Source organism: Oncorhynchus gorbuscha, unplaced genomic scaffold (genome assembly GCF_021184085.1).
Source record: "Oncorhynchus gorbuscha isolate QuinsamMale2020 ecotype Even-year unplaced genomic scaffold, OgorEven_v1.0 Un_scaffold_595, whole genome shotgun sequence".
In the NCBI taxonomy this organism is placed as follows: Eukaryota; Metazoa; Chordata; class Actinopteri; order Salmoniformes; family Salmonidae; genus Oncorhynchus; species Oncorhynchus gorbuscha.
In genome coordinates this window covers 187,501-206,555 of record NW_025745430.1, presented here as the reverse complement: position 1 = coordinate 206,555, position 19,055 = coordinate 187,501, and the positions used below count along the sequence as shown (strand labels likewise).

Below are 19,055 nucleotides of genomic sequence, written 5' to 3'. Positions count from 1 at the left end.
ATCTACAGTAGACCCTAGGACACCTGATGATGATGTAGCTCACCTGCTGAAATAATACTTCCTGTCTGGATTTCATCTAATGTATGATGTAGCTCACCTGCTGAAATACTACTTCCTGTCTGGATTTCATCTAATGTATGATGTAGCTCACCTGCTGAAATACTACTTCCTGTCTGGATTTCATCTAATGTATAATGTAGCTCACCTGCTGAAATACTACTTCCTGTCTGGATTTCATCTAAATTATGATGTAGCTCACCTGCTGAAATACTACTTCCTGTCTGGATTTCATCTAATGTATGATGTAGTGGGCAGTATAGACCTCTGTTACTACAGTAGGGGGCAGTATAGACCTCTGCTGTTCCTACAGTAGGGGGCAGTATAGACCTCTGCTACTACAGTAGGGGGCAGTATAGACCTCTGCTACTACAGTAGGGGGCAGTATAGACCTCTGCTGTTACTACAGTAGGGGGCAGTATAGACCTCTTCTGTTACTACAGTAGGGGGCAGTATAGACTTCTGCTGTTGCTAGCTTTTGTTTCGTCCATCATTAAACAAATCAGATCAAACATTAAATATACATTACATACTGTATATAGAGGGCAGTGGGCATTCCATGGAGAGTGACTGATAGTTAATGTTCCTATAGACTCAGTAAGACCAGCAGGCTAATGATCCTATAGACTCAGTAAGACCAGCAGGCTAATGATCCTATAGACTCAGTAAGGCCAGCAGGCTAATGTTCCTATTGACTCAGTAAGACCAGCAGGCTAATGTTCCTATAGACTCAGTAAGACCAGCAGGCTAATGTTCCTATAGACCCAGTAAGACCAGCAGGCTAATGTTCCTATAGACTCAGTAAGACCAGCAGGCTAATGATCCTATAGACTCAGTAAGACCAGCAGGCTAATGTTCCTATTGACTCAGTAAGACCAGCAGGCTAATGTTCCTATTGACTCAGTAAGACCAGCAGGCTAATGATCCTATAGACTCAGTAAGACCAGCAGGCTAATGTTCCTATAGACCCAGTAAGACCAGCAGGCTAATGTTCCTATAGACTCAGTAAGACCAGCAGGCTAATGTTCCTATAGACTCAGTAAGACCAGCAGGCTAATGTTCCTATAGACTCAGTAAGGCCAGCAGGCTAATGTTCCTATAGACTCAGTAAGACCAGCAGGCTAATGTTCCTATAGACTCAGTAAGACCAGCAGGCTAATGTTCCTATAGACTCAGTAAGACCAGCAGGCTAATGTTCCTATAGACTCAGTAAGACCAGCAGGCTAATGTTCCTATAGACTCAGTAAGGCCAGCAGGCTAATGTTCCTATAGACTCAGTAAGGCCAGCAGGCTAATGTTCCTATCGACTCAGTAAGGCCAGCAGGCTAATGTTCCTATAGACTCAGTAAGGCCAGCAGGCTAATGTTCCTATAGACTCAGTAAGACCAGCAGGCTAATGTTCCTATAGACTCAGTAAGACCAGCAGGCTAATGTTCCTATAGACTCAGTAAGACCAGCAGGCTAATGTTCCTATAGACTCAGTAAGACCAGCAGGCTAATGTTCCTATAGACTCAGTAAGGCCAGCAGGCTAATGTTCCTATAGACTCAGTAAGGCCAGCAGGCTAATGTTCCTATAGACTCAGTAAGACCAGCAGGCTAATGTTCCTATAGACTCAGTAAGGCCAGCAGGCTAATGTTCCTATAGACTCAGTAAGGCTAGCAGGCTAATGTTCCTATAGACTCAGTAAGGCTAGCAGGCTAATGTTCCTATAGACTCAGTAAGGCAAGCAGGCTAATGTTCCTATAGACCCAGTAAGACCAGCAGGCTAATGTTCCTATAGACTCAGTAAGGCCAGCAGGCTAATGTTCCTATAGACTCAGTAAGGCCAGCAGGCTAATGTTCCTATGCGGTCAACAAGGCAGAGTTCATCTCAGCCCATGCCTCCCTCCAGTCCCTCGACTTCTTGGCCCTGACGGAAACATGGATCACCACAGACAACACTGCTACTCCTACTGCTCTCTCTTCGTCCGCCCACGTGTTCTCGCACACCCCGAGAGCGTCTGGTCAGCGGGGTGGTGGCACCGGGATCCTCATCTCTCCCAAGTGGTCATTCTCTCTTTCTCCCCTTACCCATCTGTCTATCGCCTCCTTTGAATTCCATGCTGTCACAGTTACTAGCCCTTTCAAGCTTAACATCCTTATCATTTATCGCCCTCCAGGTTCCCTCGGAGAGTTCATCAATGAGCTTGATGCCTTGATAAGCTCCTTTCCTGAGGACGGCTCACCTCTCACAGTTCTGGGCGACTTTAACCTCCCCACGTCTACCTTTGACTCTTTCCTCTCTGCCTCCTTCTTTCCACTCCTCTCCTCTTTTGACCTCACCCTCTCACCTTCCCCCTACTCACAAGGCAGGCAATACGCTCGACCTCATCTTTACTAGATGCTGTTCTTCCACTAACCTCATTGCAACTCCCCTCCAAGTCTCCGACCACTGCCTTGTATCCTTTTCCCTCTCGCTCTCATCCAACACCTCCCACACTGCCCCTACTCGGATGGTATCGCGCCGTCCCAACCTTCGCTCTCTCTCTCCCCCGCTACTCTCTCCTCTTCCATCCTATCATCTCTTCCCTCCGCTCAAACCTTCTCCCACCTATCTCCTGATTCTGCCTCCTCAACCCTCCTCTCCTCCCTCTCTGCATCCCTTGACTCTCTATGTCCCCTATCCTCCAGGCCGGCTCGGTCCTCCCCTCCCGCTCCGTGGCTCGATGACTCATTGCGAGCTCACAGAACAGGGCTCCGGGCAGCCGAGCGGAAATGGAGGAAAACTCGCCTCCCTGCGGACCTGGCATCCTTTCACTCCCTCCTCTCTACATTTTCCTCCTCTGTCTCTGCTGCTAAAGCCACTTTCTACCACGCTAAATTCCAAGCTTCTGCCTCCAACCCTAGGAAGCTCTTTTGCCACCTTCTCCTCCCTCCTGAATCCTCCGCCCCCTCCCCCCTCCTCCTCTCTGCAGATGACTTCGTCAACCATTTTGAAAAGAAGGTCGACGACATCCGATCCTCGTTTGCTAAGTCAAACGACACCGCTGGTTCTGCTCACACTGCCCTACCCTGTGCTCTGACCTCTTTCTCCCCTCTCTCTCCAGATGAAATCTCGCGTCTTGTGACGGCCGGCCGCCCAACAACCTGCCCGCTTGACCCTATCCCCTCCTCTCTTCTCCAGACCATTTCCGGAGACCTTCTCCCTTACCTCACCTCGCTCATCAACTCATCCCTGACCGTTGGCTACGTCCTTCCGTCTTCAAGAGAGCGAGAGTTGCACCCCTTCTGAAAAAACCTACACTCGATCCCTCCGATGTCAACAATTACAGACCAGTATCCCTTCTTTCTTTTCTCTCCAAAACTCTTGAACGTGCCGTCCTTGGCCAGCTCTCCCGCTATCTCTCTCTGAATGACCTTCTTGATCCAAATCAGTCAGGTTTCAAGACTAGTCATTCAACTGAGACTGCTCTCCTCTGTATCACGGAGGCGCTCCGCACTGCTAAAGCTAACTCTCTCTCCTCTGCTCTCATCCTTCTAGATCTATCGGCTGCCTTCGATACTGTGAACCATCAGATCCTCCTCTCCACCCTCTCCGAGTTGGGCATCTCCCGGCGCGGCCCACGCTTGGATTGCGTCCTACCTGACAGGTCGCTCCTACCAGGTGGCGTGGCGAGAATCTGTCTCCTCACCACGCGCTCTCACCACTGGTGTCCCCCAGGGCTCTGTTCTTGGCCCTCTCCTATTCTCGCTATACACCAAGTCACTTGGCTCTGTCATAACCTCACATGGTCTCTCTTATCATTGCTATGCAGACGACACACAATTAATCTTCTCCTTTCCCCCTTCTGATGACCAGGTGGCGAATCGCATCTCTGCATGTCTGGCAGACATATCAGTGTGGATGACGGATCACCACCTCAAGCTGAACCTCGGCAAGACGGAGCTGCTCTTCCTCCCGGGGAAGGACTGCCCGTTCCATGATCTCGCCATCACGGTTGACAACTCCATTGTGTCCTCCTCCCAGAGCGCCAAGAACCTTGGCGTGATCCTGACAACACCCTGTCGTTCTCAACTAACATCAAGGCGGTGGCCCGTTCCTGTAGGTTCATGCTCTACAACATCCGCAGAGTACGACCCTGCCTCACACAGGAAGCGGCGCAGGTCCTAATCCAGGCACTTGTCATCTCCCGTCTGGATTACTGCAACTCGCTGTTGGCTGGGCTCCCTGCCTGTGCCATTAAACCCCTACAACTCATCCAGAACGCCGCAGCCCGTCTAGTGTTCAACCTTCCCAAGTTCTCTCACGTCACCCCGCTCCTCCGTTCCCACTGGCTTCCAGTTGAAGCTCGCATCCGCTACAAGACCATGGTGCTTGCCTACGGAGCTGTGAGGGGAACGGCACCTCAGTACCTCCAGGCTCTGATCAGGCCCTACACCCAAACAAGGGCACTGCGTTCATCCACCTCTGGCCTGCTCGCCTCCCTACCACTGAGGAAGTACAGCTCCCGCTTCAGCCCAGTCAAAACTGTTCGCTGCCCTGGCCCCCCAATGGTGGAACAAACTCCCTCACGACGCCAGGACAGCGGAGTCAATCACCACCTTCCGGAGACACCTGAAACCCCACCTCTTTAAGGAATACCTAGGATAGGTTAAGTAATCCCTCTCACCCCACCCCCCCTAAGTTTTAGATGCACTATTGTTAAGTGACTGTCCCACTGGATGTCATAAGGTGATTGCACCAATTTGTAAGTCGCTCTGGATAAGAGCGTCTGCTAAATGACTTAAATGTAATGTAAATGTCTATAGACCCAGTAAGACCAGCAGGCTAATGTTCCTATAGACTCAGTAAGGCCAGCAGGCTAATGTTCCTATAGACTCAGTAAGGCCAGCAGGCTAATGTTCCTATAGTCTCAGTAAGGCCAGCAGGCTAATGTTCCTATAGACCCAGTAAGACCAGCAGGCTAATGTTCCTATAGACTCAGTAAGGCCAGCAGGCTAATGTTCCTATAGACTCAGTAAGGCCAGCAGGCTAATGTTCCTATAGACTCAGTAAGGCCAGCAGGCTAATGTTCCTATAGACTCAGTAAGGCCAGCAGGCTAATGTTCCTATAGACTCAGTAAGGCCAGCAGGCTAATGTTCCTATAGACTCAGTAAGGCCAGCAGGCTAATGTTCCTATAGACCCAGTAAGACCAGCAGGCTAATGTTCCTATAGACTCAGTAAGGCCAGCAGGCTAATGTTCCTATAGACTCAGTAAGGCTAGCAGGCTAATGTTCCTATAGACTCAGTAAGGCCAGCAGGCTAATGTTCCTATAGACTCAGTAAGACCAGCAGGCTAATGTTCCTATAGACTCAGTAAGACCAGCAGGCTAATGTTCCTATAGACTCAGTAAGACCAGCAGGCTAATGTTCCTATAGACTCAGTAAGACCAGCAGGCTAATGTTCCTATAGACTCAGTAAGACCAGCAGGCTAATGTTCCTATAGACTCAGTAAGGCCAGCAGGCTAATGTTCCTATAGACCCAGTAAGACCAGCAGGCTAATGTTCCTATAGACTCAGTAAGACCAGCAAGCTAATGTTCCTATAGACTCAGTAAGGCCAGCAGGCTAATGTTCCTATAGACCCAGTAAGACCAGCAGACTAATGTTCCTATAGACTCAGTAAGACCAGCAAGCTAATGTTCCTATAGACTCAGTAAGGCCAGCAGGCTAATGTTCCTATAGACCCAGTAAGACCAGCAGGCTAATGTTCCTATAGACTCAGTAAGACCAGCAGGCTAATGTTCCTATAGACTCAGTAAGACCAGCAGGCTAATGTTCCTATAGACTCAGTAAGGCCAGCAGGCTAATGTTCCTATAGACTCAGTAAGACCAGCAGGCTAATGTTCCTATAGACTCAGTAAGACCAGCAGGCTAATGTTCCTATAGACTCAGTAAGACCAGCAGGCTAATGTTCCTATAGACTCAGTAAGACCAGCAGGCTAATGTTCCTATAGACTCAGTAAGACCAGCAGGCTAATGTTCCTATAGACTCAGTAAGGCCAGCAGGCTAATGTTCCTATAGACCCAGTAAGACCAGCAGGCTAATGTTCCTATAGACTCAGTAAGACCAGCAAGCTAATGTTCCTATAGACTCAGTAAGGCCAGCAGGCTAATGTTCCTATAGACCCAGTAAGACCAGCAGGCTAATGTTCCTATAGACTCAGTAAGACCAGCAAGCTAATGTTCCTATAGACTCAGTAAGGCCAGCAGGCTAATGTTCCTATAGACCCAGTAAGACCAGCAGGCTAATGTTCCTATAGACTCAGTAAGACCAGCAGGCTAATGTTCCTATAGACTCAGTAAGACCAGCAGGCTAATGTTCCTATAGACTCAGTAAGGCCAGCAGGCTAATGTTCCTATAGACTCAGTAAGACCAGCAGGCTAATGTTCCTATAGACTCAGTAAGGCCAGCAGGCTAATGTTCCTATAGACCCAGTAAGACCAGCAGGCTAATGTTCCTATAGACTCAGTAAGACCAGCAAGCTAATGTTCCTATAGACTCAGTAAGGCCAGCAGGCTAATGTTCCTATAGACCCAGTAAGACCAGCAGGCTAATGTTCCTATAGACTCAGTAAGACCAGCAAGCTAATGTTCCTATAGACTCAGTAAGGCCAGCAGGCTAATGTTCCTATAGACCCAGTAAGACCAGCAGGCTAATGTTCCTATAGACTCAGTAAGACCAGCAGGCTAATGTTCCTATAGACTCAGTAAGACCAGCAGGCTAATGTTCCTATAGACTCAGTAAGGCCAGCAGGCTAATGTTCCTATAGTCTCAGTAAGGCCAGCAGGCTAATGTTCCTATAGACTCAGTAAGACCAGCAGGCTAATGTTCCTATAGACTCAGTAAGGCCAGCAGGCTAATGTTCCTATAGTCTCAGTAAGGCCAGCAGGCTAATGTTCCTATAGACTCAGTAAGGCCAGCAGGCTAATGTTCCTATAGACTCAGTAAGACCAGCAGGCTAATGTTCCTATAGACTCAGTAAGACCAGCAGGCTAATGTTCCTATAGTCTCAGTAAGGCCAGCAGGCTAATGTTCCTATAGTCTCAGTAAGGCCAGCAGGCTAATGTTCCTATAGACTCAGTAAGACCAGCAGGCTAATGTTCCTATAGACTCAGTAAGACCAGCAGGCTAATGTTCCTATAGTCTCAGTAAGGCCAGCAGGCTAATGTTCCTATAGTCTCAGTAAGGCCAGCAGGCTAATGTTCCTATAGACTCAGTAAGACCAGCAGGCTAATGTTCCTATAGACTCAGTAAGGCTAGCAGGCTAATGTTCCTATAGACTCAGTAAGGCCAGCAGGCTAATGTTCCTATAGACTCAGTAAGACCAGCAGGCTAATGTTCCTATAGACTCAGTAAGGCCAGCAGGCTAATGTTCCTATAGACCCAGTAAGACCAGCAGGCTAATGTTCCTATAGACTCAGTAAGACCAGCAAGCTAATGTTCCTATAGACTCAGTAAGGCCAGCAGGCTAATGTTCCTATAGACCCAGTAAGACCAGCAGGCTAATGTTCCTATAGACTCAGTAAGACCAGCAGGCTAATGTTCCTATAGACTCAGTAAGACCAGCAGGCTAATGTTCCTATAGACTCAGTAAGGCCAGCAGGCTAATGTTCCTATAGACTCAGTAAGACCAGCAGGCTAATGTTCCTATAGACTCAGTAAGGCCAGCAGGCTAATGTTCCTATAGACCCAGTAAGACCAGCAGGCTAATGTTCCTATAGACTCAGTAAGACCAGCAAGCTAATGTTCCTATAGACTCAGTAAGGCCAGCAGGCTAATGTTCCTATAGACCCAGTAAGACCAGCAGGCTAATGTTCCTATAGACTCAGTAAGACCAGCAAGCTAATGTTCCTATAGACTCAGTAAGGCCAGCAGGCTAATGTTCCTATAGACCCAGTAAGACCAGCAGGCTAATGTTCCTATAGACTCAGTAAGACCAGCAGGCTAATGTTCCTATAGACTCAGTAAGACCAGCAGGCTAATGTTCCTATAGACTCAGTAAGGCCAGCAGGCTAATGTTCCTATAGTCTCAGTAAGGCCAGCAGGCTAATGTTCCTATAGACTCAGTAAGACCAGCAGGCTAATGTTCCTATAGACTCAGTAAGGCCAGCAGGCTAATGTTCCTATAGTCTCAGTAAGGCCAGCAGGCTAATGTTCCTATAGACTCAGTAAGACCAGCAGGCTAATGTTCCTATAGTCTCAGTAAGGCCAGCAGGCTAATGTTCCTATAGTCTCAGTAAGGCCAGCAGGCTAATGTTCCTATAGACTCAGTAAGACCAGCAGGCTAATGTTCCTATAGACTCAGTAAGACCAGAAGGCTAATGTTCCTATAGACTCAGTAAGACCAGCAGGCTAATGTTCCTATAGACTCAGTAAGACCAGCAGGCTAATGTTCCTATAGACTCAGTAAGACCAGCAGGCTAATGTTCCTATAGACTCAGTAAGGCCAGCAGGCTAATGTTCCTATAGACTCAGTAAGACCAGCAGGCTAATGTTCCTATAGACCCAGTAAGACCAGCAGGCTAATGTTCCTATAGACTCAGTAAGACCAGCAGGCTAATGTTCCTATAGTCTCAGTAAGGCCAGCAGGCTAATGTTCCTATAGACTCAGTAAGACCAGCAGGCTAATGTTCCTATAGACTCAGTAAGGCCAGCAGGCTAATGTTCCTATAGACCCAGTAAGACCAGCAGGCTAATGTTCCTATAGACTCAGTAAGACCAGCAGGCTAATGTTCCTATAGTCTCAGTAAGGCCAGCAGGCTAATGTTCCTATAGTCTCAGTAAGGCCAGCAGGCTAATGTTCCTATAGACTCAGTAAGACCTGCAGGCTAACGTCTTTTTTCATTTCTTTTAATGTATGTTTTATTTCTTTATTTCTTATAATTATTACATGTTTTATTGGTATGTAACTGTTATGAAAGTTGTATTGTCAATTTGGTTTTGTATCTAAACGCCACTTTAAATGTGTACATGACACTGCAACAACATTTCCCCATGGGGACAATAAAGTCAGTAAGCTGTGTACCAAAACAAATTGGATTATGTCACAGGAGAAAGAAAAGGAACAGATTCTGGGAGCCATCTTGTTTCAGCAGCAACGGGTGGTTGGGGACGTTCTTCATAAACAGGTCGTCCCAGTAGACAATCACAGCGTGTCTGTTTTGTTGGGTTGAGTAGCTGGGTGTTGGGCTGTGCAGTGGAGCCTGTCCGTACGGTGGTGGGCTGGTACCGGGGGCTGGTATCAGGTGGTATCGGGGCTGGTATCAGGTGGTATCCGGGCTGGTATCAGGTGGTATCGGGGCTGGTATCAGGTGGTATCAGGGCTGGTATCAGGTGGTATCGGGACTGGTATCAGGTGGTATCGGGGCTGGTATCAGGTGGTATCGGGGCTGGTATCAGGTGGTATCAGGGCTGGTATCAGGTGGTATCGGGGCTGGTATCAGGTGGTATCAGGGCTGGTATCAGGTGGTATCGGGGCTGGTATCAGGTGGTATCAGGGCTGGTATCAGGTGGTATCAGGGCTGGTATCAGGTGGTATCAGGGCAGTACCTCTGCTCGTGGGCAGCGGGAGCTGAAGACTGTATGGTAATGTTCTATAAGGATCTCAGTGAAGATGTTGAGTGGTGTTAGAGATGTCAGAGAGACAGAGCCCTGAGAAGGCCAGGACAGATTGACACCAAACACACAAGCCAGGTTGGAGGGAGACATCTTGTTGATGATACTCTGCTGAGAGACCTGGAAGAGGGAGAGAGAAAGTGTTTACATTTGATCCTGACTAAACAGACTGCCTGCTATTCAACCTGTCAGAGTACGATCCTGACTAAACAGACTGCCTGCCATTCAACCTGTCAGAGTACGATCCTGACTAAACAGACTGCCTGCCATTCAACCTGTCAGAGTACGATCCTGACTAAACAGACTGCCTGCTATTCAACCTAGTCCACATATAAAATGGCAACATCCTAATGATCTGTATGACAACAGAAGACTATTCCAGGAATGTATTTACTCCTATTGGTTTGACAGACTACATGGCAGAACAGAAGCCTGCTAATCCACAAAAAAAAACCTTTAATAAACCTGTCAGCCCGGTCTGATAACCAGTCCCCGGTCCCATAACCAGTCCCCCGTCGGCCCGGTCCGATAACCAGTCCCCGGTCCCATAACCAGTCCCCCGTCGGCCCGGTCCGATAACCAGTCCCCCGTCGGCCCGGTCCGATAACCAGTCCCCCGTCGGCCCGGTCCGATAACCAGTCCCCCGTCGGCCCGGTCCGATAACCAGGTCCCCGTCGGCCGGGTCCGATAACCAGTCCCCCGTCGGCCCGGTCCGATAACCAGTCCCCCGTCGGCCCGGTCCGAGCACCAGTCCCCGTCAGCCCGGTCCGATAACCAGTCCCCGTCAGCCCGGTCCGATAACCAGTCCCCCGTCAGCCCGGTCCGATAACCAGTCCCCGGTCCCATAACCAGTCCCCCGTCGGCCCGGTCCGATAACCAGTCCCCAGTCCGATAACCAGTCCCCCGTCGGCCCAGTCCGATAACCAGTCCCCCGTCGGCCCGGTCCGATAACCAGTCCCCCGTCGGCCCGGTCCGATAACCAGTCCCCGGTCCCATAACCAGTCCCCCGTCGGCCCGGTCCGATAACCAGTCCCCGGTCCCATAACCAGTCCCCCGTCAGCCCGGTCCGAGCAACCAGTCCCCGGTCCGATAACCAGTCCCCCGTCAGCCCGGTCCGATAACCAGTCCCGGTCCGATAACCAGTCCCCGGTCCGATAACCAGTCCCCGGTCCGATAACCAGTCCCCGGTCCGATAACCAGTCCCCCTTCGGCCCGGTCCGATAACCAGTCCCCGGTCCCATAACCAGTCCCCCGTCGGCCCGGTCCGATAACCAGTCCCCGGTCCGATAACCAGTCCCCCGTCAGCCCGGTCCGATAACCAGTCCCCGGTCCGATAACCAGTCCCCGGTCCGATAACCAGTCCCCGGTCCGATAACCAGTCCCCGGTCCGATAACCAGTCCCCCGTCGGCCCGGTCCGATAACCAGTCCCCGGTCCCATAACCAGTCCCCCCTCGGCCCGGTCCGATAACCAGTCCCCGGTCCGATAACCAGTCCCCCGTCAGCCCGGTCCGATAACCAGTCCCCCGTCAGCCCGGTCCGATAACCAGTCCCCGGTCCGATAACCAGTCCCCGGTCCGATAACCAGTCCCCGGTCCGATAACCAGTCCCCGGTCAGCCCGGTCCAATAACCAGTCCCCGGTCTGATAACCAGTCCCCCGTCAGCCCGGTCCGATAACCAGTCCCCCGTCAGCCCGGTCCGATAACCAGTCCCCGGTCCGATAACCATTCCCCGGTCCGATAACCATTCCCCGGTCAGCCCGGTCCGATAACCAGTCCCCCGGTCTGATAACCAGTCCCCGTCAGCCCGGTCCGATAACCAGTCCCCCACACGTCAGCCCGGTCCGATAACCAGTCCCCGTCAGCCCGGTCCGATAACCAGTCCCCGCCGGCCCGGTCCGATAACAAGTCCCCGTCGGCCCGGTCCGATAACAAGTCCCCCGTCGGCCCGGTCCGATAACCAGTCCCCGTCGGCCCGGTCTGATAACCAGTCCCGGTCCCATAACCAGTCCCCGTCAGCCCGGTCCGATAACCAGTCCCGGTCCGATAACCAGTCCCCCGCGGCCCGGTCCGATAACCAGTCCCCGTCCCATAACCAGTCCCCGTCGGCCCGGTCCGATAACCAGTCCCCGTCCGATAACCAGTCCCCGTCAGCCCGGTCCGATAACCAGTCCCGGTCCGATAACCAGTCCCCGGTCCGATAACCAGTCCCGGTCCGATAACCAGTCCCCGGTCAGCCCGGTCCAATAACCAGTCCCCGGTCTGATAACCAGTCCCCCGTCAGCCCGGTCCGATAACCAGTCCCCCGTCAGCCCGGTCCGATAACCAGTCCCCGGTCCGATAACCATTCCCCGGTCCGATAACCATTCCCCGGTCAGCCCGGTCCGATAACCAGTCCCCGGTCTGATAACCAGTCCCCCGTCAGCCCGGTCCGATAACCAGTCCCCCGTCAGCCCGGTCCGATAACCAGTCCCCCGTCAGCCCGGTCCGATAACCAGTCCCCCGTCGGCCCGGTCCGATAACAAGTCCCCCGTCGGCCCGGTCCGATAACCAGTCCCCCGTCGGCCCGGTCTGATAACCAGTCCCCGGTCCGATAACCAGTCCTCGGTCTGATAACCAGTCCCCCGTCAGCCTGGTCCGATAACCAGTCCCCGGTCCGATAACCAGTCCCCCGTCAGCCCGGTCCGATAACCACTCCCCGGTCCGATAACCAGTCCCCGGTCTGAACCAGTTCCCCCCGTCAGCGCGGTCCGATAACCAGTCCCCGGTCCGATAACCAGTCCCCGGTCCGATAACCAGTACCCCATCAGCCCGGTCCGATAACCAGTCCCCGGTCCGATAACCCGTCGGCCCGGTCCGATAACCAGTCCCCCGGTCCGATAACCGATAACCAGTCCCCCGGTCCGATAACCCGCCAGCCCGGTCCGATCACCAGTCCCCCGGGTCCGATCACCAGTCCCCCGGTCCGATCACCAGTCCCCCGGTCCGATCACCAGTCCCCCGTCAGCCCGGTCCGATAACCAGTCCCCCGGTCCGATAACCAGTCCCCCGGTCCGATAACCAGTCCCCCGGTCCGATAACCAGTCCCCCGGTCCGATAACCAGTCCCCCGGTCTGATAACCAGTCCCCCGGTCTGATAATGTGTCTAACAGAACCCAGGAGAGATCTGACTAGATGATACAGTCTAATACACTGTCTCCATATGAACGTTCCAGACAAGCAGCATTATATTAACATCAGCATTGGAAGAGAATGTAAAGTCTCAGAGAGCTCAGCATTATATTCACATCAGCATGGGAAGAGAATGTAAAGTCTCAGAGAGCTCAGCATTATATTAACATCAGCATGGGAAGTGAATGTAAAGTCTCAGAGAGTGAAGCTCAGCATTAGTCTCCTGGTGAACTTTATACATCGCCCTGGGAGTCCTTACAATCTGGATCAGAGCAAGCCCTCATCCCAAATGGCTCCCCTATTCCCTATGGGGCCCTGGTCAAAGGCAGTGCACTATATAGGGGCCAGGGTGCTGTTAGGGACACATCTCTAGCCGTCCTGTCTGAGCCTCATCCCAAATGGCTCCCCTATTCCCTATGGGGCCCTGGTCTAAGGCAGTGCACTATATAGGGGCCAGGGTGCTGTTAGGGACACATCTCCAGCCGTCCTGTCTGAGGCCTTGTGGGTTAGTTCTGGCTAAGGTTGGTTAGTTAAAGGTCAGTGTGAACGGAGAGAGAGGGGTTCTCTCTACATTGAAACCTCAGCATTTCACATGGGAGAAAAAGGGGGACGTGGGTTTGATTTCTCTCAACAGTGGACTATTATTGTAGTGGTCTGGTTTTTGTTGGTCAGGCCTTTTCTAAAATGTCTATAGGGCATTCATATAGCTGTGGATTTGGTTTAACAGACACAAACAAAACTGTCATTTTCAGCAATATTTATTCCGTGGGCTTTGAGAAGTCTCATCTTAAGGACATTACACATTGTGTAAAGAGTCTGTCTTCATATGCAGAACAAAGCCCTTTGAGAATATATATATATATAAGTTATGGTGGTTGTGTTGTGTGTTGCCGTGCGGTGTTGTGTGTTGCCGTGCGGTGTTGTGTCATGTTGTTGTGCGGTGTTGTGTCATGTTGTTGTGCGGTGTTGTGTCATGTTGTTGTGCGGTGTTGTGTCATGTTGTTGTGTGTTGCCGTGCGGTGTTGTGTCATGTTGTGTGCTGCCGTGCGGCGTTGTGTCATGTTGTGTGTTGCCGTGCGGCGTTGTGTCACGTTGTTGTGTGTTGCCGTGCGGCGTTGTGTCACGTTGTTGTGTGTTGCCGTGCGGTGTTGTGTCATGTTGTTGTGTGTTGCTGTGCGGTGTTGTGTCATGTTGTTTTGTGTTGCCGTGCGGTGTTGTGTCATGTTGTTGTGTCATGTTGTTGTGCGTTGCCCTGCGGTGTTGTGCGTTGCAGTGCGGTGTTGTGCGTTGCCGTGCGGTGTTGTGTGTTGCCGTGCGGTGTTGTGCGTTGCCGTGCGGTGTTGTGTCATGTTGTTGTGCGGTGTTGTGTCATGTTGTTGTGTGTTGCCGTGCGGTGTTGTGTCATGTTGTTGTGTGTTGCCGTGCGGTGTTGTGTGTTGCCGTGCGGCGTTGTGTCATGTTGTTGTGCGGTGTTGTGTCATGTTGTTGTGTGTTGCCGTGCGGTGTTGTGTCATGTTGTTGTGTGTTGCCGTGCGGTGTTGTGTCATGTTGTTGTGTGTTGTTGTGCGGTGTTGTGTCATGTTGTTGTGCGTTGCCGTGCGGTGTTGTGCGTTGCCGTGCGGTGTTGTGCGTTGCCGTGCGGTGCGGTGTTGTGTCATGTTGTTGTGCGGTGTTGTGTCATGTTGTTGTGCGGTGTTGTGTCATGTTGCCGTGCGGTGTTGTGTCATGTTGTTGTGCGGTGTTGTTACCATGTTCAGGAAGCAGAGCAGGTACTTCAACACCATGTAGTTGTGTTCTGGTAGTCTCTCTAGGATGTGTTTACAGGTGGTCACTCGTAGACTGCTCTCCACTCCTGGAACAACAACGTCACACATCACACGTTGTGGTTCTCTTTCCAGTTCAGATACACCGGGTCACCAGAAAATCCAGAAATCCAGAAATCCAGAAATCCAGAAAATCACATTGTAGGATTTTTAATGAATGTATTTACAAATTATGGTGGAAAAAAGTAGAGCCGGCGCCCACGAAGAGAGAGCCGCCGTCATGTGACATTTTAAAGAGATTGGTGGAGCTAAGGCTTAAGAGTGCGTGTGAACGATGTCGACAGAGAACTCTGTAGGGAAAAGGCATTGTATTGGACCCGTGGACCTACGTGTCACAACAGTGTGTTTAGCCTGCTGAGCTAAAGCCTCATGTACTTACGGACTATGTCCTGTATCTGGTGGTAGAGGGGGAAGGTGAGCAGAGGTTCAGGAAGCTCTCTGAGGAAGGTCTTCAGGATGACAGCAGGCACGTGGATGTCTCCGTACTGCTCAAACACCACTGGCTTCCCTGAGGAGGACAGACAGAGACCTGATAACAGACTGAGCTTCCCTGAGGAGGAGGAGAGACAGAGACCTGATAACAGACCAAATGAGCTTCCCTGAGGAGGAGGAGGAGAGACAGAGACCTGATAACAGACTGAGCTTCCCTGAGGAGGAGGAGAGACAGAGACCTGATAACAGACTGAGCTTCCCTGAGGAGGAGGAGAGACAGAGACCTGATAACAGACTGACTGAGCTTCCCTGAGGAGGAGGAGAGACAGAGACCTGATAACAGACTGAGCTTCCCTGAGGAGGAGAGACAGAGACCTGATAACAGACTGAGCTTCCCTGAGGAGGAGAGACAGAGAGTTGTGCTCTTCTTTCTGCACATAGTCTGTTATCAGGTCTCTGTATAGCTGGTCTAACTGAGCAGCTAAAAACCTGGACCACAGATTCATCCTCTGACTGATGGCGGCCATTGGACTTCTTTATCAATACTGAGCACACCGGATGTCTGAGTCCAGAGTAAAACCATTCCATGGACAACCTTGACGCAAACGCTACATTCAAACTATTGAAATGGAATCATAGATTGTTATAATTGTCATGTTTTCTACAAATCTCTCTCTGTACTGTATCTAGTGTGTGGTTCAGACAGTACGTGGTTTTACTCATGGAAACTCAGTCTGCTGGCCTGCTGCAGTCAACAGAGGTCTGGGGGGGACATGGGGCTGTGGTGTGATGTCATCCGAGACAGAGGAGATAGAGGTTGATCTGGATTATTATTGATCTCTGCTTCCTGGTAGTGAGAGATAAAACCCCCGCCCCTGGCCACGGGAGACCCCCGCCCCTGGCCACGGGAGACCCCCGCCCCTGGCCACGGGAGACCCCCGCCCCTGGCGGGGCTCAGAGTTCCAGCTCCTCTACCTCTGGTTAAAGGGCTTATAGGAGGTTATATAGGTTATTAGGGAGGTTATAGAGTTTATTAGGCAGGTTATAGAGGTTCCATCTCACCCTGGTTGTAGAGCTTATAAAGGTTATTATAAAGGTTATTATGGAGGTTATAGAGGGTATTATGGAGGTTCTAAAAGTTAATATGGAGGTTATAGAGGGTATTATGGAGGTTATCGAGGGTATTATGGAAGTTCTAAAAGTTAATATGGAGGTTATTATGGAGTTTATAAAAGTTAATATGGAGATTATAGAGGGTATTATGGAGATTATAGAGGGTATTATGGAGGTTATAAAGGTTATTGTGGAGGTTATAGAGGGTATTATGGAGGTTATAAAAGTTATTATGGAGGTTATATAGGTTATTATGGAGGTTATAGAGGGTATTATGGAGGTTATAAAAGTTATTATGGAGGTTATAGAGGGTATTATGGAGATTATAGAGGGTATTATGGAGGTTATAGAGGGTATTATGGAGGTTATAAAGGTTATTATGGAGGTTATAGAGGGTATTATGGAGGTTATAGAGGGTATTATGGAGGTTATTAAGGTTATTATGGAGGTTATTATGGAGGTTATAAAAGTTATTATGGAGGTTATAGAGGGTATTATGGAGGTTATTATGGAGGTTATAAAGGTTATTATGGAGGTTATAGAGGGTATTATGGAGGTTATTAAGGTTGTTATGGAGGTTATAAAGGTTATTATGGAGGTTATTATGGAGGTTATAAAGGTTATTATGGAGGTTATAAAGGTTGTTATATAGGTTATTATGGAGGTTATACAAGTTAAAATGGAGGTTATAAAGGTTATTATGGAGGTTATAGAAGTTATTATGGAGGTTATAGAAGTTATTATGGAGCTTATAAAGGTTATTATGGAGCTTATAAAGGTTATTGTGGAGGTTATATAGGTTATTATGGAGGTTATAAAGGTTATTATGGAGGTTATACAAGTTATTATGGAGCTTATAAAGGTTATTATGGAGCTTATAAAGGTTATTATGGAGGTTATACAAGTTATTATGGAGCTTATAAAGGTTATTACGGAGGTTATAAAGGTTATTATGGAGGTTATAAGGGTTATTATGGAGGTTATAAAGGGTATTATGGAGGTTATAGAGGGTATTATGGAGGTTATAGAGGGTATTATGGAGGTTATAGAGGGTATTATGGAGGTTATAGAGGGTATTATGGAGGTTATAGAGGGTATTATGGAGGTTATAGAGGGTATTATGGAGGTTATAGAGGGTATTATGGAGATTATAAAGGTTATTATGGAGGTTATAAAGGTTGTTATGGAGGTTATAAAGGTTCCATCTCACCCTGGTTGTAGAGCTTCTGGACGTCCTTGATGAGCTGAACACGAGCGGACCTCCTGAAGATGCCTTCTGTCTGGAGGCCTGAGGAGAGGTGGGAGGGAGTGAAGGGCTTCAACTACTATTACTGTAGAGGTCCTGTACCTGAAGATACCTTCTGTCTGGAGGCCTGAGGAGAGGTGGGAGGGAGTGACAGACAGCTCCTACCTCAAATATTACTGTAGAGGTCTGGTACCTGATCCAAGGTCCTATCAGACAGCTCCTACCTCAACTATTATACTGTAGAGGTCTGGTACCTGATCCAAGGTCCTATCAGACAGCTCCTCTCTCAACAACTATTACTGTAGAGGTCCTGTACCTGAGCCAAGGTCCTATCAGACAGCTCCTACCTCAACAACTATTACTGTAGAGGTCCTGTACCTGATCCAAGGTCCTATCAGACAGCTCCTACCTCAACAACTATTACTGTAGAGGTCCTGTACCTGATCCAAGGTCCTATCAGACAGCTCCTACCTCAACAACTATTATACTGTAGAGGTCTGGTACCTGATCCAAGGTCCTATCAGACAGCTCCTATCTTCTTACCTTTGTCTTTGAGATAAGACACAGTCTGGGACATCACAGGAGGGATCATAACTCCCTGGTTCTTCTCAGCAATACTGGGGAACAGAACACGTCTAATTCAGTAGGCTTGCAGTATGGTACATCATATTAGTTGGCATAACCACGGTGGAAATATGGAGCGGCTAAGGGGGAGGGGGGGGACGATTAAAGGGAACTCAGCTAAAATACTCACTATTGCAGGCTGACTCCAAACTGCTGAGTGGGCAGAGGAGGTCTAGGGGGAGGAGTCTTAGATGAGGGACCTCCCTTCTGGGCCGCCTGCAGCCTCTCGTCATGCCTGTAGTAAATACATGGGCGTGTACCGTTGAAGTCAGAAGTTTACATACTCTTAGATTGGAGTCATTAACTCGTTTTTCAAACGCTCCACAAAGTTCTTGTTAACAAACTATAGTTTTGGCAAGTCTGTTAGGACATCTACCTTGTGCATGACAAGTAATTATTCCAACAATTGTTTACAGACAGATTATATCACTTATAATTCACTGTATCACAATTCCAGTGGGTCAGACATTTACATACACTAAGTTGACTGTGCCTTTAAACAGCTTGGAAAATTCCAGAAAGTGATGTCATGGCTTTAGAAGCTTCTGATAGGCTAATTTACATTATTTGAGTCTATTAGAGGTGTACCTGTGGATGTATTTCAAGGCCTACCTTCAAACTCAGTGTCTCTTTGCTTGACATCATGGGAAAATCAAAAGAAATCAGCCAAGACCTCAGATTTTTTTTTGTTGCCCTCCACAAGTCTGGAACATCCTTGGGAGCAATTTCCAAACACCTGAAGGTACCACGTTCATCTGTACAAACAATAGTACGCAAGTATAAACACCATGGGACCACGCAGCCGTCATACCGCTCAGGAAGGAGATGCATTCTGTCTCCTAGAGATGAACGTGCTTTGGTGCAAAAAGTGCAAATCAATCCCAGAACAACAGCAAAGGACCTTGTGAAGATGCTGGAGGAAACAGGTACAAAAGTATCTACATCCACA

General features: G+C 49.5%; 1 protein-coding gene across 1 annotated transcript in view; it reads right to left on the bottom strand.

Annotated features, from left to right (window-relative positions):
• Positions 1-8,944: 8,944 nt before the first annotated feature.
• Positions 8,945-19,055, bottom strand: part of LOC124018994 (rho GTPase-activating protein 8-like) — a 42,612-nt gene continuing 32,501 nt past the window's right edge. Inside the window, exons 8-13 of the mRNA XM_046334318.1 lie at positions 18,237-18,341; positions 18,026-18,099; positions 17,447-17,524; positions 15,071-15,199; positions 14,617-14,720; positions 8,945-9,819 (exon numbers count right to left, since the gene is read on the bottom strand). Coding sequence (XP_046190274.1) covers positions 9,622-9,819; positions 14,617-14,720; positions 15,071-15,199; positions 17,447-17,524; positions 18,026-18,099; positions 18,237-18,341 — 688 coding nt within the window. The 3' untranslated portion in view covers positions 8,945-9,621. The remainder of the gene's footprint in view (positions 9,820-14,616; positions 14,721-15,070; positions 15,200-17,446; positions 17,525-18,025; positions 18,100-18,236; positions 18,342-19,055) is intronic.